The sequence below is a fragment of the Chiloscyllium punctatum genome, chromosome 7, assembly GCF_047496795.1.
Source record: "Chiloscyllium punctatum isolate Juve2018m chromosome 7, sChiPun1.3, whole genome shotgun sequence".
Classification (NCBI taxonomy): domain Eukaryota; kingdom Metazoa; phylum Chordata; class Chondrichthyes; order Orectolobiformes; family Hemiscylliidae; genus Chiloscyllium; species Chiloscyllium punctatum.
Window position 1 is genome coordinate 66960407 of NC_092745.1, and position 17193 is coordinate 66977599.

At 40.6% G+C, this 17193-nt stretch overlaps 1 protein-coding gene across 2 annotated transcripts in view; it reads left to right on the forward strand.

Annotated features, from left to right (window-relative positions):
- The window catches only part of LOC140479765 (potassium channel subfamily T member 2), a 723557-nt gene that overhangs the window by 331681 nt on the left and 374683 nt on the right, over positions 1-17193 (forward strand). For both annotated transcript variants that reach the window (XM_072573900.1, XM_072573901.1), the window contains exon 11: positions 12438-12618. In XM_072573900.1, the coding sequence (XP_072430001.1) occupies positions 12438-12618 (181 nt within the window). The remainder of the gene's footprint in view (positions 1-12437; positions 12619-17193) is intronic.

The following is a 17193-nucleotide window of genomic DNA, read 5'->3' on the forward strand; positions in this document are numbered from 1 at the left end:
TGTGTCTTATACACACTTCTGCTACTGAGCAGCAGTGGTAAAGTGACTGAGTGGTATCACAATCAAATGGGTTGCTTTGTCCTGGATGGTTTTAAGCTTCTCGAGTGTTTTTGGAGCTGCACCCATCCAGGCAAGTAGAGAGTTTTCCATCACACTCCTGACTTGTGCCTTGTAGATGATGGACAGGCTTTGGAGAGTCAGGAGGTGAGTTATTTACTGTAGTGTTCCTAGCCTCTGACCTGCCACTGTATTTATGTGGCAAGTCTAGTCAGTTTCTGATCAATGGTAACCCCTAGATTGTTGATAATAGGAGATTCAGTGACGTTAACACCACTGAATATCGAAGGGTAGTAGTTAGATTGATTTTTGTTGGAGATGGTCATTTTCCTGGCCAATATTGACATTCTACAATCGCCATCATCCTCTTCACTATCAACTTTCCAGCCAATTTTAATGTCATCTGGATATTCTCCAATCATCCCTCCCATAATTTAAATCATTAACATCCACAAACAGAACTGTCCAGTAGACCCTGAATTTCTGTCTGTTCATGCCCATGGGACTTATTTATTCCTACCTTACCTCGATTTCTCCCCTTGTCCAGTCCCTCCCTCATGCTTTGTGATGGTTTCAAAATTTCTAGTTCATGGGTTTCACCCACCTCCTGTTTACCATCAACGTGCAAATCCTTTACACATCCATTCCCTGTCAGAATGGTCTCAGGGCTCTCTGCTTCTACCTAGAAAAAAGGCCTAAACCATCTCCATCCACACTCTTGTCCACTTGACTGAGCTGGTCCTCACCCCGCACAACTTCTCATTTCACTCATCTCATTTTCTTCAGGTCAAAGTTGTGACAATGGGTATCCGCATCGGTCCCAGTTATGCCTGCCTCTTTGTCGGGTTTGAGATTCTGGGGAAAATTTGCAGCTGAGCTTGTGGATCAGGTTGTAAGTTTGCTTGCTAACCTGGTAGATTTGTTCTCAGATACTTCATCACCATGCTAGATAGCATCATCAGTGAGCCTCTGGTGAAGTGCTGGTATTCTGTCCCGCTCGCTAATTATCTATCTCAGATTGTTGTGGTGGCTGATATCATTTCCATTTCTGTTTCTGAGAGTTTGGTAAATGGAGTCTAAATCTATACCTTTGTTAATGGAGTTCTGGTTTGAATGCCAGGCCTCTAGGAATTCCTGTGCATGTCTTTGTTTAGCCTACCCCAGGATGGATATTGTCCCAATCGAAATAGTGTCCCTCTTCATCTGTGTGTATGGTATACCAATGATAGTTGGTCATGTCTTTTGGTGGCTAGTTGGTGCTCATGTATCCTGGTGGCTAGTTTCCTGCCTGTCTGTCCAATGTAATGTGTGTTGCAGTCCTTGCAGGGTATTTTGTATATGATGTTCATTCTGATGGTTGTTGGTATGGTGTCCTTTAAATTCATCAGGAGCAGTTTCAGTGTGGTGGTGGGTTTGTGGGCTACCATGATGCCTGGAGACCAAAGTGGTCTGGTCATCATCTCTAAGATGTCTTTGATGTGTGGTAAGATGGCTCTGCATGTGTTGTGTCTTCCTATTTAGGTCTGTTGTGCAGAAATTGGCCGACTGTGCTTATCGGGTACCCGATGTTCCTGAATATACAATGTATTTCACCTTATCTTTCTGCTTACAAATTTGTGAGCACCAAGCTGGAACCTTGATGGACGTTTGTGCTGTATGAGAGGTTACACCTCTGAAGAATGGAGCATGAGAATTTCCACATTGAATTTGGCTGCTTCCATTGCCTAATCATTTAGAAAACTGTCCAGGAGATAGCGAAGTCTGCAGATGCTGAAAATCAGAGTTGAGAGTGTGTTGCTGGAAAAGCACAGCAGGTCAGGGAGCATCCAAGGAACCGGAAAATCAACGTTTCAGGTGAAGCCCTTCATCAAGAATGAGGCTTCTTGCCCGAAATGTCGATTCCCCTGCTCCTCGGATGCTGCCTAACCTGCTGTGCTTTTCCAGCACCACACTCTCAACTAAAACCTGTACAGCCCGTTTCGAAAGGACATGCCCTTTTCTCACAACAAATGATATTAACAGTGCACGTTTCCTGCTTACACACACTTAAAACATTGATGTAGATTCATGAATTGATATAGAGAGCGCATTGTGGTATCTATCCCTCATGTTTTACAAAACTGAGTGATTTCAGCTTGTGGATGGTTTCAAAGTAGACCCTATGAAAATAGGAATGGGGGTAAGGCTGTGCTGGAATGATGATCCAGATAAAAGCAATATTCTTCCATGTGAGTACTGAAATTTTGGGATTCACCAAAATATGGCAGAGGCAATAAGTTTTGCTAATGAGTAGGGCAAACAATTACATGTAAATTCAGACTGTGACTTGAGAGTGTTATATTACAGATAATCATAGTTGTGCTTAAACGAAAACGCATTGGATTATACAAGAAAGAGCAGATGTGACCTAGGCAGAATCATACAAGCAATATGGATCAGAAGTTATGGAAATGAATTAAAAATCACTGTGAAGAAAGTAAATTTAAGCAACAGAAAACAAAACAAAGGGACATAAACATACCAGATAATTACTGCTGGGTTTTTTTCCAGTACTGTATGTTTACAGGAGCACAAAGTTTGGATTTTTTTCACATAATTGCAATATAATAGATGCTCATGCATTTAAGACAATCTATTGTAAGTTTTCTGAGGTCAGCTTATTGGTATGTTTTCAAACACTGACTCAAACGAGCATAGGAAACACATTAGCGATTGGAATGAGAATTGCACAGAAGTGAAACTGATAAGGATGGGCACCATTAAAAGATAGTGCTAGTAAATCAGAAAACAACTGGAGAGCCTGCAAAGGCACTTCAGCCTATTGGAGCTTTTGGCAAAAATGAAGAGACAGGGAACCACAGGGGATTATGTTGGGTATTCAGAAACAGGCCATTTGCCCCAAATGGTCTGTGCTAAGTTTTATGTTCTGCTCGAGTCTCCTCATCTTCCCTCCTTTAAGACTATCATGGAAACTTAGAAGCAGGAATATATACTCTATACTTGACCCATTGAGTTGCTTGACCATTCAACATGATTGTGGATGATCCTCTCTCAGTACCATGTTCCTGCTCTCACCCCATAACCTTTGATGCTTTAAGCCTCTAGAAATCTATTTCTTTCTTAAACGTGTTTGGTGAATTGTCCTCCACAGCCTTCTGTGGTAGAAAGATTCACTCTCTTAGGAAAGAAATAGCTCTCCATTAGACTCCTAAATGGCCTACCACAGTGTGAGCCCTTGTTCTGTACACCTGGCTAGGAGAGTCGTCCTTCTTGTATTCAGTCTGTCCAACCCTGTTTGAATTTTATAAGTTTTATGGAGGGACTCTCTTATTCTTCTGATCTCTAGTGAATACAGGCCCAGCTGATCAAATTTCTCCTCATGTGACAGACGTGTCATGTCAGGAATCACTCAGGTGAACCTTCACTGCACGCCCTCTATGTCAAGTATATCGTTTATTGGGTACGATATTCCAAGTGTGGTATCACCAAGACCCTATACAGCTGCTGTAAGACTTCCTTACTCGTGTACCCTTATGCAGTGAAGGCCAACATACCACTTGCTTTCCTAACTGCTTGCTTCACTCGCATATTTGTTTACACTGACTAGTGAACAAGGACACTCAACTTTCTTTTGTACATCAACGTTTCCCAATCTATCGCCATTTATCAATACTCTGCCATTGTGTTTTTTCTACCAAACTGGACAACTTCACACTTATCCACGTGATTCTGTGTCTGCACGCATTCACCCCTCTCTGCCAAAATTGCCCTGAAATTTCTTTAAATACTCTTTACTGCTAACAGTCGCACCTGGTTTTATATCATTAGCAAAATTGGAAATATGATTTGATTCTCTCATCCAAATTGTTCATCTATGTTGTAAATAGCTGAGCCTAAGTATTGGTCCCAGCAGTACCTCACTCATCACTGTCTTTCACTCAAACAATGACCCACTATTGCTACTCTCTGTCGCTCATCTGCTAACCAATTCTCAATCCATGCCAGTATGTTGCCACCAATCCTAAGTGATTTGATTTTGCACACTAACCTTTGGGAGTTTATCAGTACTTCCTGAACATCCAGTAAATCGCATCGGCTGACTCACCTTCATCTACTATTCTAGTCACATTCTCAAAAAATCTCCAGAAGGTTTGTCAAACAGTATTTCCTTTTTATCGATACATGTTGACTTTGTCTAATCCAGTGGGTATTTTCTGAGTGTTCTGTGATCACATCCTTTATAATGGATACTAGCATTTTCCCTACAACTGATATTAGATTAATTGTTCCAAAATGTCACTGTTTCTCTCCTCCTTTTAAAATAGTGACATAATGTGTGCCACCCTCCAATCTGCCAGGACTGTTCTAGAATTTATAGAACGTGACAGCCAACACATCTACTATTTCCATGTCACCTCCTATGTTACCTGGGGTGTAGATTATCAGGCCCTAGGGATTTATCAGTTTTCAATCTCATTCGTTTCTCCAGCACTTTTTTTTTGCTCATACTAGGAGTGCTATTTGTGTTGTCTTTGATGAAGACAAATTTATAGTAGTTTAACTCATCTGCCATTTCCTTGTTTTCAATGATCAGTTTGCGCATTGTATACTGTAAGGAGCTTACACTTGGCTGCCCTAATTTTTTTCAATTTTACATATTAATGGAAGATGCTACAGTCCGAATTTGCAATTTAACTCATTGTCAATTTTTGCCTTGCAATCCCCTCTTGATACTCCTTTGCTGAATTCTAAATGGTTCCCAGTCCTCAGGTTTGCTTTTTTTTCTTGCAACTTTATATGAATCTTCCTTGTGAATAATGTTAACCTTGTTTTTTTTTGTTAGCTATCATGAATGTCTATTCCCTTCTCCTTCAATTTTTGTCAGTTTCCCATTAAATAAATCTGTGCTATTCACTTCAACCACTTAATGTGGTTCTGAATTCCAAATTTTTGCCACTTTTTGGTTAAAGGAGTTTCTTCTGGATTTCCCAATGACTATCTTATCATCATGGCCCTGATCATGTTCTTTCCCATGAGTCATTACATTGGCCATCTATTTATGGGGTGATCAATAATTTCATTGGTCTGTGAGTCTGAGGTGACCCCACCTCAGCCATTTCTCAGAGCTCTAACCGTACTTCATATCGTGCCTGGCATTGGAGTTCCATTCACTTTAATGTTTGATGTTCTGCCCCCAAAAATGCCAGTCTTTGCGAGGGGCAGAAGTTCTGGGTCACTGAGGATTGGAGACAATATTGCTGTAGGAGGCAGCCTCCATGGAACACTGGGCCCTGGATCTGGACAGGCTGCCACGGATTAACCTGTTGATCTCCATATGTGGTAGAGGGCCACCTGCCACTGGTAAAATGCCAGCGACAGCAATAAGGAGCCCTTGTCTGGCCTTGGAATTGATTACACAACTAGCTTCAGAGTGGAGGGCTGTCCTCTGACCTTCCTCAATGCCAGCCAGGAGAAAAGGAATGTGACAGCCCTGACACATCTCGTACCCCCCCTCCATCCAATTTTCCAAACCTCCTAGATTCCAGCCCATTCTTTGAACCTTTTTTTGAATCCATTCCATTCTCTCTCTATCCACTCCCTCAAACCCTTTCATAATTATTAAGACCATAGATTAAGCCTCAGCCTCCGTTGGTCAAGACAACGGCCAGTCGAACATTTCCTGCAATGTATTATGATGTACTTCTGGCATTGTCCCTATAGGTTATCACAGTTTTTTGCTAATGTTTCTTCATGTCTTTTTTTTTCCAATGTGGCAGCAAGCATTGCACGTGTTACTCTAATTGTGTTTGAGGTTTAATACAGTTTTAATCTAGCGTCTTTTCAGTTTTAACCCTCTAGAAGTAGAGGAGTGAATGTCATGGTGAGGGCAAGGAATATTAATTGGTTGGAGATGGGACCTGAGCTGGGTATTCCCTCTCAGAGCAGTGCTGACTGGTCTGGTTGGTTGGCAGCTCTGTATTTCCAGCAGCACCGCTGGCAGGGCAGGTAGCTACAGAAACCAAATACCAAACCCGGGACCTTGTGATTCCCAGGAGGGCCTGAGAATTTTGGAAGAGGGAGGGGGGAGGCCTGATAGAGAGAGGGCACCTTTGGGACCATAATGACCTTTGGCAAAGGGGGTGGGGGTATCCTGATGTAGGAAGAGGGCTCTTGTGTGAGGTGCATCCATTTTCTGCAAAAGGCTTGAGCCTTCTAACAACTCCAATGTATGTTGCTATTTCTTTTGTTACTTTAATGTTGCCTGTTTTGTTTATTATGTCTGCCTTTAAAACAGTGATTTACTGCTTTAAACCCAGTTAATCCATTAGGATGATAAAGGCATGATAAGTAACAAGGAGCCAAATCAGCTTTGTTGAGATCAGGTGACAAATGCCAAAAGAGATATTGGAGCGAAGATGTAGAATATCTAAGAGCAATGACGTTATATTTGGATGGCATTGAAACTATACACCTTATATTCAAGAAATATTCAGTTGAGAATATTGTGCAGCAGCAATACTTTGCAATGCCAATGTTCTGTCAATGAGTGATTTGGCATGCGGTTACAACATGTGAGCCTTATTGTCTCGAGATCCCAGTCTCATTTGATCTCCTGTCGGGAGCTGCCAAGAAGAACAGTTTGGAAAATCCAAGTTTGTGGAGGGAAAGGTCACAAATGGAGCATAGGATCCTCCAGTGTAACTATAAAATCATTATGAATGACAATGCAATGTATCTTGTTATAACGACATTCAGTTGAATGCTGTTTTTGTGTGGGATCAAAAGAACAGGATTTTCAACTGCACAGACAGGTCCTACACAGTTTAAGGATTATGATTATCTTATGGGAGAAAACAAATACTGCATCCACTTTTACCATTCTGGATATAGTGAAGGTAATGAGTGGAAATAAAGTATATCAAATTATTAAGCTTTGAGACACATATTAAATTTCCACATCTTCCTCCTATAATGCCCTGCACAACTTCCAGCTGTTCGTCTAGTAGACCGATGAAGGGTGAGCTGAAAGCACAGATTACTTCTGTTAATTTTTGACCATGCCATAATCGCGCTGTAAAATGTTTGTGACCTTGGGAAGGCTTCCAGATATTTTACTGAGCAAATCTAGACTGTATTCTCTTAGTGATCGCAATGGAGTATTACTTCTGGTTGGTGTGACGTGACCACCATTGAGCTCTCTACTTCAACTAATCAGATCATAGGTCACCCCTTCACTTGCTATTCAGCTGTTGACACTTTACTCACATGATCTGACACTTCTGGTCAACTGCAGAGACTTGTTATTCGGCCTGTCCATTCACAATATTTGTATAATCTTGGGCTTTCACTGCCTATAAATTGTGTACCTGTGTGTTTTTTTCACTTCACCTGATGAAAGGAGCAGTGCTCCGAAAGCTTGTGATTTCGAATAAAGCTGCTGGACTTTTACCTGGTGTCAAGTGACTTATGACTATTGCGCTTAACCACCATAGTTCTTCAGTTACAGTCTTAAATTTGGACCTTAAATAGGATCTGACTAGATTAAGTTGTAGAGCTTTGTATTATCAAGTACAACTGTGAGATTCTAATCAGTCATGTAATGTATTGATACTAAAGAAGGGAAATACATTTGAAATTAGTTAGCTGGCGATGTCTTTTTTTTGCGGGGTCTTTAAGAAATCTTGTGAAACAGAAAAAAGTATGCTTTTCATATTCTATTACAGATCATTTTAATATAATCTGAATGGAGGTAATATGTTGGGGAATGGGTTTTATTTTACATTTTGACTTCAATTAATCACAGTGTATCTTTGTCCACTTAGGATAGATTCCCTACAGTGTGGAAACAGGCCATTTGGCCCAATAAGTCCACACCGACCCTCTAAAGAGTAACCCACCCAGACCCATTCCCCTACATTTACCCCTGACTGATGCACCTAACACTATGGGGCAATTTAGCATGGCCAATTCACCTGACCTGCACACCTTTGGATTGTGGGAGGAAACTGGAGCACCCGGAGGAAACCCACACAGACTCAGGGAGAATGTGCAAACTCCACATAAACAGTTGCCTGAGGCTGGAATCGAACCCGGGTCCCTTGTGCTGTGAGGTAGTGGTGCTGTGAGGTAGCAGTGCTAACTACTGAGCCACCATGCTACCCCCAATGTTCTTTAACAAAATAGATTGAAAATTTGGCAATACATACCGTGTTTTTTTTCATGATTTACGGAAACTAATCCATGTGTTTCTCGTAAAGCAAGCCTTTAAATCTCTTGAAGGTTAAGCCAATATTATCTTGCCTGAACAATCCAGATAAAACTGTTATATTAAGTCAATGTTAATATTATGCAACTAGGTTAGTAAATAGTTCTTTATTTGCTGGTACAAAAGAACCATTGTCTCATTGACTTTTGAAAAAAAAAGCTAAAAAATAATTTTAAAGTAGTCAGATTCTTCTTCACTGACTATGCCTATGAATTACAGACAACCATCAACCCTTTATAGATTTGGTATTATAGTTCAATGTTGCTCCATTCAAAATGCCAATCAGGAGCTCCCAGAAAGTGAATGGCTCAAAACGATTATCCTTTTCTGAGCCGCAACGCCAAGACCAAGCCCCTGTTGCATTGCAAATGTTGCTTCCCTGTGCTTGGCATAATAAAACTCTGCAGTATTTTTGACTGAATCTGCTTGCTGTGTGTACGAGCAGATATTAAACATGGTCAAGTTGTTGACCATCTTATGTTTGACATGCAGTACATGCACCTAAGTGCACACAGCGTTATACTTAGATTCAGGTCATATTACATGACTGATATTGATCACTTATGTTTTAGTATTGCTAGCTGTGAGGATACCAAGAGTTTGCACTATCCAAGTTTGTTATTCAGAAGATAGTTTACGATTGACATATTCAAGGCATGACTTCCATTCCTAGTACAGTTGGTAACAGAACAATCAGTTGGTTGGGGTAAAATAGATAAGTTAATATTAACCAAAAGAATTATCATTTAAGCTCTTCAGTAAGCACAGTCCATTATATCATATAACCTCCTATTTCTTCCTCTCAAACAGGGGTTTGTTTGCTTTTACAATTCAACGGGCGTCCTTTCATCAACAATTTAGAAAATTGAAAATATCTTCTCTGCCTTTCCTGTCTATTTGGGATATTTTCTCTGACTCACCTTCCCCCTCATCTCTCTTTTATTCTCTTGTGCTCGAAATTCTACACTTAGTCTCACAGATATTTAAAAAGAGCGTAATGTCTTTTAACTGTTTAACCAAAAAGAAGAAGGTTTAGTAATGTTTTTTTCTTGGATTCTGTAGATTTAAATGCTGGAACCTGCAGTGTCAGGTGGCTGCAGTGATCTCAGGAGGTGAGGGCTGAAGGTCGTGATGTCAAAGTCACTCAAGGCGGGAGTACCTGGGGGCAAGGGGCTCAGCCTTAGGGAGAGCACCCGACTGGAAGGATAGTGATTAAAAGGCTATCTTTAATATAAACTATATAAACTACAAAATATTGCTCCTGTTCTCCCTGGTTTGTCTGTAATTCCTTCAGTTATGCTTAAGTTTGTAGCTTGGGAGATCAGGTATTTAATGCTTTTGCTTTCTAAGTTACTGCAGACGAACTTAAAATTCAATGAGATGACCAGGTAGGAGGGGTAATTCACCACAGTGCCAAGAGTGAAAGCTAAGTCCAAACTGTTGAGTTGTTGTCTTATTTCCTCCGAAGTGCTGAAGCATGCATAGGACCTTGATTTCTCAGTGAATGGTGGTTTTTCCAAATTGTTTTTCGACTGGCACTCACCTCTGAGATTAATGGAAGGAGGGAGAGAAGAGATTCCGATTTCTTTGGGGTTTTTAGTCGATCTTGCGTTCTCTCTCCTTTGTTGCTCCTGCTCTTGATGTGCACTTCTTTTGTTGAATCTGCTACCTGTCATCGCTTTATTCCAAGCTGAATAGTGGTAGCCAAACTTTCACCTTTCAGTATGAGAGTTTATCATACAACTGTGAGTAGAAAAAGATATCCTGTACTGATTTTCAGTGCCTCTTGAATAAAATGGCCTTTTCAATGCAGTTAGTTTCATAGATTGCACGTAGATTATCTATATTTATAAGTTAAAAATCACACAAAGGCAGGTTATAGTCCAACAGATTTATTGGAAGTACAAGCTTTTGGAGCACTCTGAACTACTTGATGAAGGAGCAGTGCTCCGAAAGCTTGTACTTCCAAATAAACCTGTTGGACTATAACCTGCCTTTGTGTGATTTTTAACTTTGTCCACCCCAATCCAACACCGACACCTCCACACTATGTTTACAAAGTGATCACGCTGGCCATTTTAGAGCAGTAGTGCCCTTTGTGAAACTTTTTTTTAGTCTGTGATAATCTTGGGTAATAAAGTCAAGTGATGAAAGCTGAATATTTTCACGATGATCTTAATGTTAGGTTCTCTCTTTCTTTGAATGTAGAACCAAAAAAGTTCCATACGAGTAAAATAACTACAATGAAAGTTTCAACACTAGGGAAAGCTGGATGGATGAGGCATTCAAATAACAAAGGGGATATGCTGTTAATTCTCAAAAGATTTTTGCAGGAGTACCACAAATATGTGCTGAGGACACCCCTGTGGGAATTAAACTTTATACCTGTCATTATTTTATAACCAGCCATAAATTGTTTCAAAATAAATTCACATTAAAACACTGACAGTTGGAAAATCTAAATCTGCATTGACCTTCAGCTATGGATAGCTATTTAGGGGAAATTCAAGCTGAGCTTTCTGATACAGTCTGAGGTTTCTGAATCCTTCCAGCGATGACGATACTGTTAGATACCTCATTGATGTCAGGGCTGTACTGTGTGCAATGCAATCACCTGGTCATAATGTCACTCATAGTGAACTGAACTGGCATCTATGATAATGGGGTAGCAGGAGGAGAATAAGTGTTTGGTTGCACTCTTAGCTGAGTGGACTTGTAAGCTCTTCAATGTAGTCTAATCATTGTAATCATGCTTGATTCTATTGTAGTTGACTATGGGGACATTAATAGACTCTCCTTCTCATGTTAATTATCTGATTCTAGCTTCCTACTTGCAATTGAATTTAGAGAGAGAGACTTTGCTCTTATCCTTTCTTGTATTGTGGAACATCTTAGCTTAATCTTTAATCTGAAATGAATATAGGAAATGTTGAAACATCAAGTATGTCTGTATAGATATCTGTTCAGAGAGTAGATGAGAAGCTTCGAATATGGATCCTTCCTGAAAACTGGAAGGTACTTGAGATTAACAGGAGAGGGGACAAGACAAAAGAAACAAAACACAGCTGGGCAAAAGAAATGGAATGGCCTTTTTATAGTCTGCTTTTTTTGGTACTGAGAATGTGTGTGTCCATGGGTAATCACTTCACTATTTGTGCCTCATTTTAAAGTATGGCTGTTGCAGAATACTCTTTATTGAATGAGGGTTAGTTTCCTGTCTAAATGGTGATAAAGGTCTGATGGATGTGTCAGGCCATAAGATTGCGTAATGTTCTTCAAATAGCAAGCGTGCCATGGGTGCCCAGTATTATGTTAGCTCTGTCTCCCAATTGATTCAATTAGTATATTGCATGAATTAAAAAGTTATTGTTCGGAATTTATTGTTGCCACGTTTTATTACACTTCAGAACAATAAATAAGAGAAGTATAAATTTACACCAAATTGCCACAATAAGCTAAAACTAACATTTGTTTGAGAAGTAAACCTCAACTAGTTTGTAATCTTTCTTAGGCTTCCATTTCTCACCATCATAAACAGTCAAGGTGATGTTTAGTCAGGAACAAATTCACAAAGATCTGTCATTGAATCACACTGACTAGATTTCGGATTGTGTCTGAATGTTTGGATGTTTTGTCTGGTGGAAGCAAGAGCAATGGAATCCTGATTTCGATATTGTCAAAGACATGTTCAAAAGATTACACTCAACAGTGAAAAAGAGTTGCTTTTATTTCTCTTTAGCTAACCATTTCCCTGTTAGCGTTATGAAATTCTAACTGATGATGGTTTTGGCCAGAATATGCTTTCTCGTGTCACCTTATTGCTACATAAAAAAAGTCACACAGTTGTTTTGGTTGAATCTGTTGAGAATCTATATAACTACAAAAAGAATGACACATCAATCCAATAACTTTTAAGAAACAAAGCCATGTACTCCCCAAAAGAAGTAGCAAAAAAAAGCTCGAATCATGATGCACTTTTAAACACAACAGAGATTATCGAACAACCAAGGGATACAGAATGAAAATATCCTCGTTTGAAAGTGTGTGTTAGATTGTACGGCTGGAGATTGGTTGGCAGTATTTTTAACCCTTATAATTTTCCCTCAATTTTCAGCATCTGTGGAATACAACATTTGGAAAGAGCAGGGAATAACTTGACCCTGTTTGATTCACTTTATTTCTGCATTGTCACCTTCTCTACGGTGGGGTTTGGGGATGTTACACCCCAGATCTGGCCCTCCAAGTTGTTGGTAGTCATCATGATCTGCGTCGCCCTTGTGGTGTTGCCTATTCAGGTAAGCAGTGCACAGTATAAAATATGGTTTAAAATATTATCAATAACCTTCAATATTAAAATGATAAAAGTAAGTACTTTTAATAATTGTTATTCCGACACATTTATTTCTGATGTGCTGAACTTTTCAGGTGTTTGATTTATTTCAAGTAATTGCAAAATTCCAATGATTTATTGATCTTTCACTGTACCATTAGCTGGAAAGTATGTTCCCATTTTCAAAGCAAACCTTAATCGTGTCATATGAGAAGCAATAAAACTGAGGCCAGAAGAGGTGATTAACATTTAATATAGGCAGTCATGTACCCAGGAAGTAAAATCATCCTCCACATTGTAATTTTTTTTTAAGATTCATTCGTGGGATAGTGGCATCACTAGCTGGCCAGCATTTATTGCCCATCCCTAGTTGCCCTTGAGAAGATGGTGGTGAGCTGCCTTCTTGAACCGCTGCCATCCATGTGCTGTAGGTTGACCCGCAATGCCCTTAGGGAGGAAATTCCAGGATTTTGACCGAGTGACAGTGAAGGAACAGTGATATATTTCTAAGTCAGGATTGTGAGTCGCCTGGAGGGGAACTTACAGGTGGTGGTGTTCCCATGTATCTGCTGCCCTTGTCCTTCTAGATGGAAGTGGTCTTGGGTTTGGAATGTGCAATAATGACGATATTTCATGAATTTCTGCAGTGTAGGATTTCTTGTAGATAGTACACACTGCTGCTATTGAGCAGTGACGGAGGGAGTGAATGTGGTACCAATCAAGTTGGTTACTTTGTCCTGGATGGTGTCATGCATCTTCAATTTTGTTGGACCTTCACCCATCCAGGCAAGTGGGGAGTATTCCATCATATTCATGAATTGTGTCCTGTAGGTGATGGACAGGCTTTAGACAGTCAGGAGGTGAGTTACTCGCTGCACTATTCCTAGCCCCTGACCTGCCACTGTGCTTATGTGGCAAGTCCAATTGAGTTTCTGGTCAATGGTAACCCCAGGATATTGACTGTGGATGATTCAGTGATGGTAACATCATTGAATATCGAGGGGCAGTGGTTAGATTATCTCTTAATGATCTCTTAATAATTATCTCATGTGGTGTGAATGTTATTTGCCACTTGTCAGCCCAAGTCTGGATATTGTCCTGATCTTGTTGCATTTGGGCATGGAAGTATTTCTGCACCTGAGGAGTCAAAAATGGTGCTGAACGTTGTGCAATCCTCAGCGAACATCCCCATTTCTGACCTTAGAATAGTGGGGAGTGATGCCACACTTGGTCGACTGCAGCCTTGATTTCAAAGATGGTCACTCACCTCACCTCTGTATTTCAGTTCTCTTTCCTTGTTTGAACCAAGGCTGTAATGAGATCAGGAGCTGAGTGGCTCTGGTGAAACCCAAACTGGGTGTCACTGACCAGGTTATTACTGAGAAGATCTTGCTTGATAGCACTGTTGATGACACCTTCCATCACTTTACTGATGATCGACAGTAGACTGATGGGACACTAATTGGCTGGGTTGGATTTGTCCTGATATTTGACTACAGGACAGACCTGGGCAATTTTCCACATTGTTGGGTAGATGCCAGTGTCATAACTGTACTGCAACAGCTTGGTTAGGGCAACAACAAATTCTGGAGCATAAACCTTCAATATTGTTGCCGGAATGTTGTCAGGACCAATAGCCTTTGCAGTATCCGGTTTCTCCAATCATTTCTTGATATCGCTTGGAGTGAGTCGAATTGGCTGAAGACTGGTATCTATAATGCTGGGGACCACTGGACCAGGCCGAGATGGATCATCGCGCTTCTGTCTGAAGATTAAAGAATTTGTTGGGAGGATTCAAGATTATTCCACAGCTTTTCCACGACATTTCCAAAAGGATGACTCAAATAATTTAAAGTAAATTCAATCTCATATAACTTGCATTTTCTTCAAAATCTACTTTACGTAATTTACATAAAAGCAAAATACAGCTGATGCTGGAAATCTGAAGCGTGCAGGGAATGCTGGAGAAACTCTGTTTCTCTCTTCACAGATGCTACTGAGTTAGCATTTCAAGTCCATTATGCCTGTTCTTCAGAACATCAGAAATTTATGTATTTTGCTGACAAATTGCTAATTATTTTAACCATATCATGATACATTTGTGTTGCTACATTTGAAAAACTCCTTAAGAAATGTAGCAAGAAAACCATTTATGTCTTGAACATAGTAACCACACAAAGTTTTTTCAGTTGATTCACAAAACTGGATTTCAGCTGCAGATTGAAGTGCTATTGTCAATCTTTTTCAAAGCTCTGTGTTCAGGAGTTCAACATGGTGAGACTAAATTGCACAATTTGTCAAATTTACATTCTTTTCCCGTCAACTGCAGTGCTAACTTAACATTTCCATGATGTAATTTCTCTTTTTGATAGACTGACTCATGGTTTCCGGCTTTGATCATTGTTCCCATCTCTAGGCCTAGATTTCATAGGAAACAATTCTAAACGTAGACGTGTAGCAAAACAATTAATGAAGGCTGTTCATCTATAACACAGTGCAGGAGAAGATGCCATTTGTAACCAGCCTCCACCCAAGGAGGACGTTTTTTTTTTGGCAAGTTACTTAACATTTCGATTGCCTCCCGTCTACTTCAGTTTTCATTTTGTGAGGTAAATTGGACAGAAAAAGAATGAAGATGAGTAAATCTCGAGGAACTGCATGGCCTTCACCACCGAGACAGACCTGGGCAGTAGATGCACAGGAACACCACCACCGCCAGTTCCCCTCCAAGTCACACATTGTGCAGAATTAAATGGCAAGTATGAAGGCAGGAGAGGTTGTGGGCTCACTGCCACCTTTCCTCCACCTGATTAAGTCTGAGGCAGGAAGGCCCATGGATAGATTTCCTGTCCCGCTACTCAAAGATTTGACTGGGAGAAGGTCCCCTGCTGTCAGTTCAGGCCCACTATCCTTTAACACTCTACTTGCCTCAAGGTCGGCTGTCCATCTCCAACTTGAACAGAGTCCTGATTTGGAGAGCTGCCAATCAACCTGATTGAGTCTTGTCGGAGAGGTCAGTAAGTTGGGAGGGTGGGGGATGATGTGGACCTTGCAGGGCAGAGCATCCGATGTGGAAAGGGGCCCTTTAAGTGAGGTGGAGGCCCTCCCAACTTCCAAGAAATGAGCAGAGTGACCTAGAGTGGGCATCCCATGGCCTCTGAACTGCTCCCACCAGATTCACGCTTTGAGTCTGGGTATGAAGCAGTCTTTTAGTGGCTTCCCCTCGTAAAAAGTGTGGCTAGGTTGGAGCCCCAGTGAAGATTATTTCCTGTTTGAAAACCCACTGGTAGGAAACTGTGAAGTGCTGCCCATCAAAACAAGCATGACGTTTAAAACTTCTGAGGGAAGGGCAATAATTTCGTGCAGTTCTTAAAATTACAGCCTTTCCTTTGTGGAAGACATTTGAAACAGTTTTATTCTACCTAACTGGCTCAGTAACTATGTGTTCTGGGTTGTGATAGTGCAATGGTTGGGCTCCTGAACATTATAAATCAGAGGCCTGCAGGAGTAATTCAATCCCTCTTGAGAAATTAAAGTAGGAAAAGGCAATGTCTTTATTGTGAAGGTGAAGCTGTCAGATTGTCGTCAAAACACAACTGATCTAATGGTCTCGCAGTCCTTACTCAGTTGGGCCTGTATGCACCTTCAGTTCCATTTTCATGTGAACTGCCCGTGGAAGTGGCCAAGTCACTGGGCTGCCTTACAACAGCTAGTGGAAGATGTTCCATCACTGCTGTCTCGAGGTAACTAGGGATGAGCAATAAATGTTTACTCTGTCAGAGATGCCCACATCCAAAGAACTATATTTTCTTCAAACGTAGCACTTTTATCCATGTCAGATTTGTTTAACTGGTTTTAAGTTTGGCATTTAAAATGAAACTCAAAAGCGTCATGTTGTCTTTCAGGTTCCTAGTATCACCGCAGACATTTTTCAAATCAATTGGTTTGATTACTGTTTTTATGTTCAGGCTCTCTAGCCTCAGCTGTTGCCTTCATTGAGTCGTGAATTCAACAAGGTTAAGAGAGACCCCCATACTGTTTTCGCTTATTAATTACACAATTTTCTACCTAGATATGCCTCATTTTCCCAAAAGAGAAGAATGCTGAAATAATCAGCAATAGTGACCCCACTGTGTATAATTTAGGGAAACAAAGTGAACTTGTCTCGTTGAACCAGCATAGTTTGTCTTCTGATGCATTCCCTCATGTTGTGCTCCCATTATTCCTGACCAGCTAAGAGTGAAAATTGTGTGTTTTGTCTTGCCTGCCAGCTGATTCTTATCCTTACTGTCAAAATATGCTTTCACTGATGGGATTTGTCTTAGTAAGGGGGGAGGCTGAAAACTTACAAGTTCAGTTTTTCCAGCTTCTAGCCCGCTTCTTGCACCTGCCAAATAGTTTTGTGTTTGTAGCGCACTCTTTCTTGTTGAGGTTGGGAGAGTAGGGGGAGCTTTTACCCAATAAAATGTGAACGTGATAATGAGGCAGCATACCTCATTGTCATTTGTTTATTTTTTAACATTAACTGCGGATTCAGAAG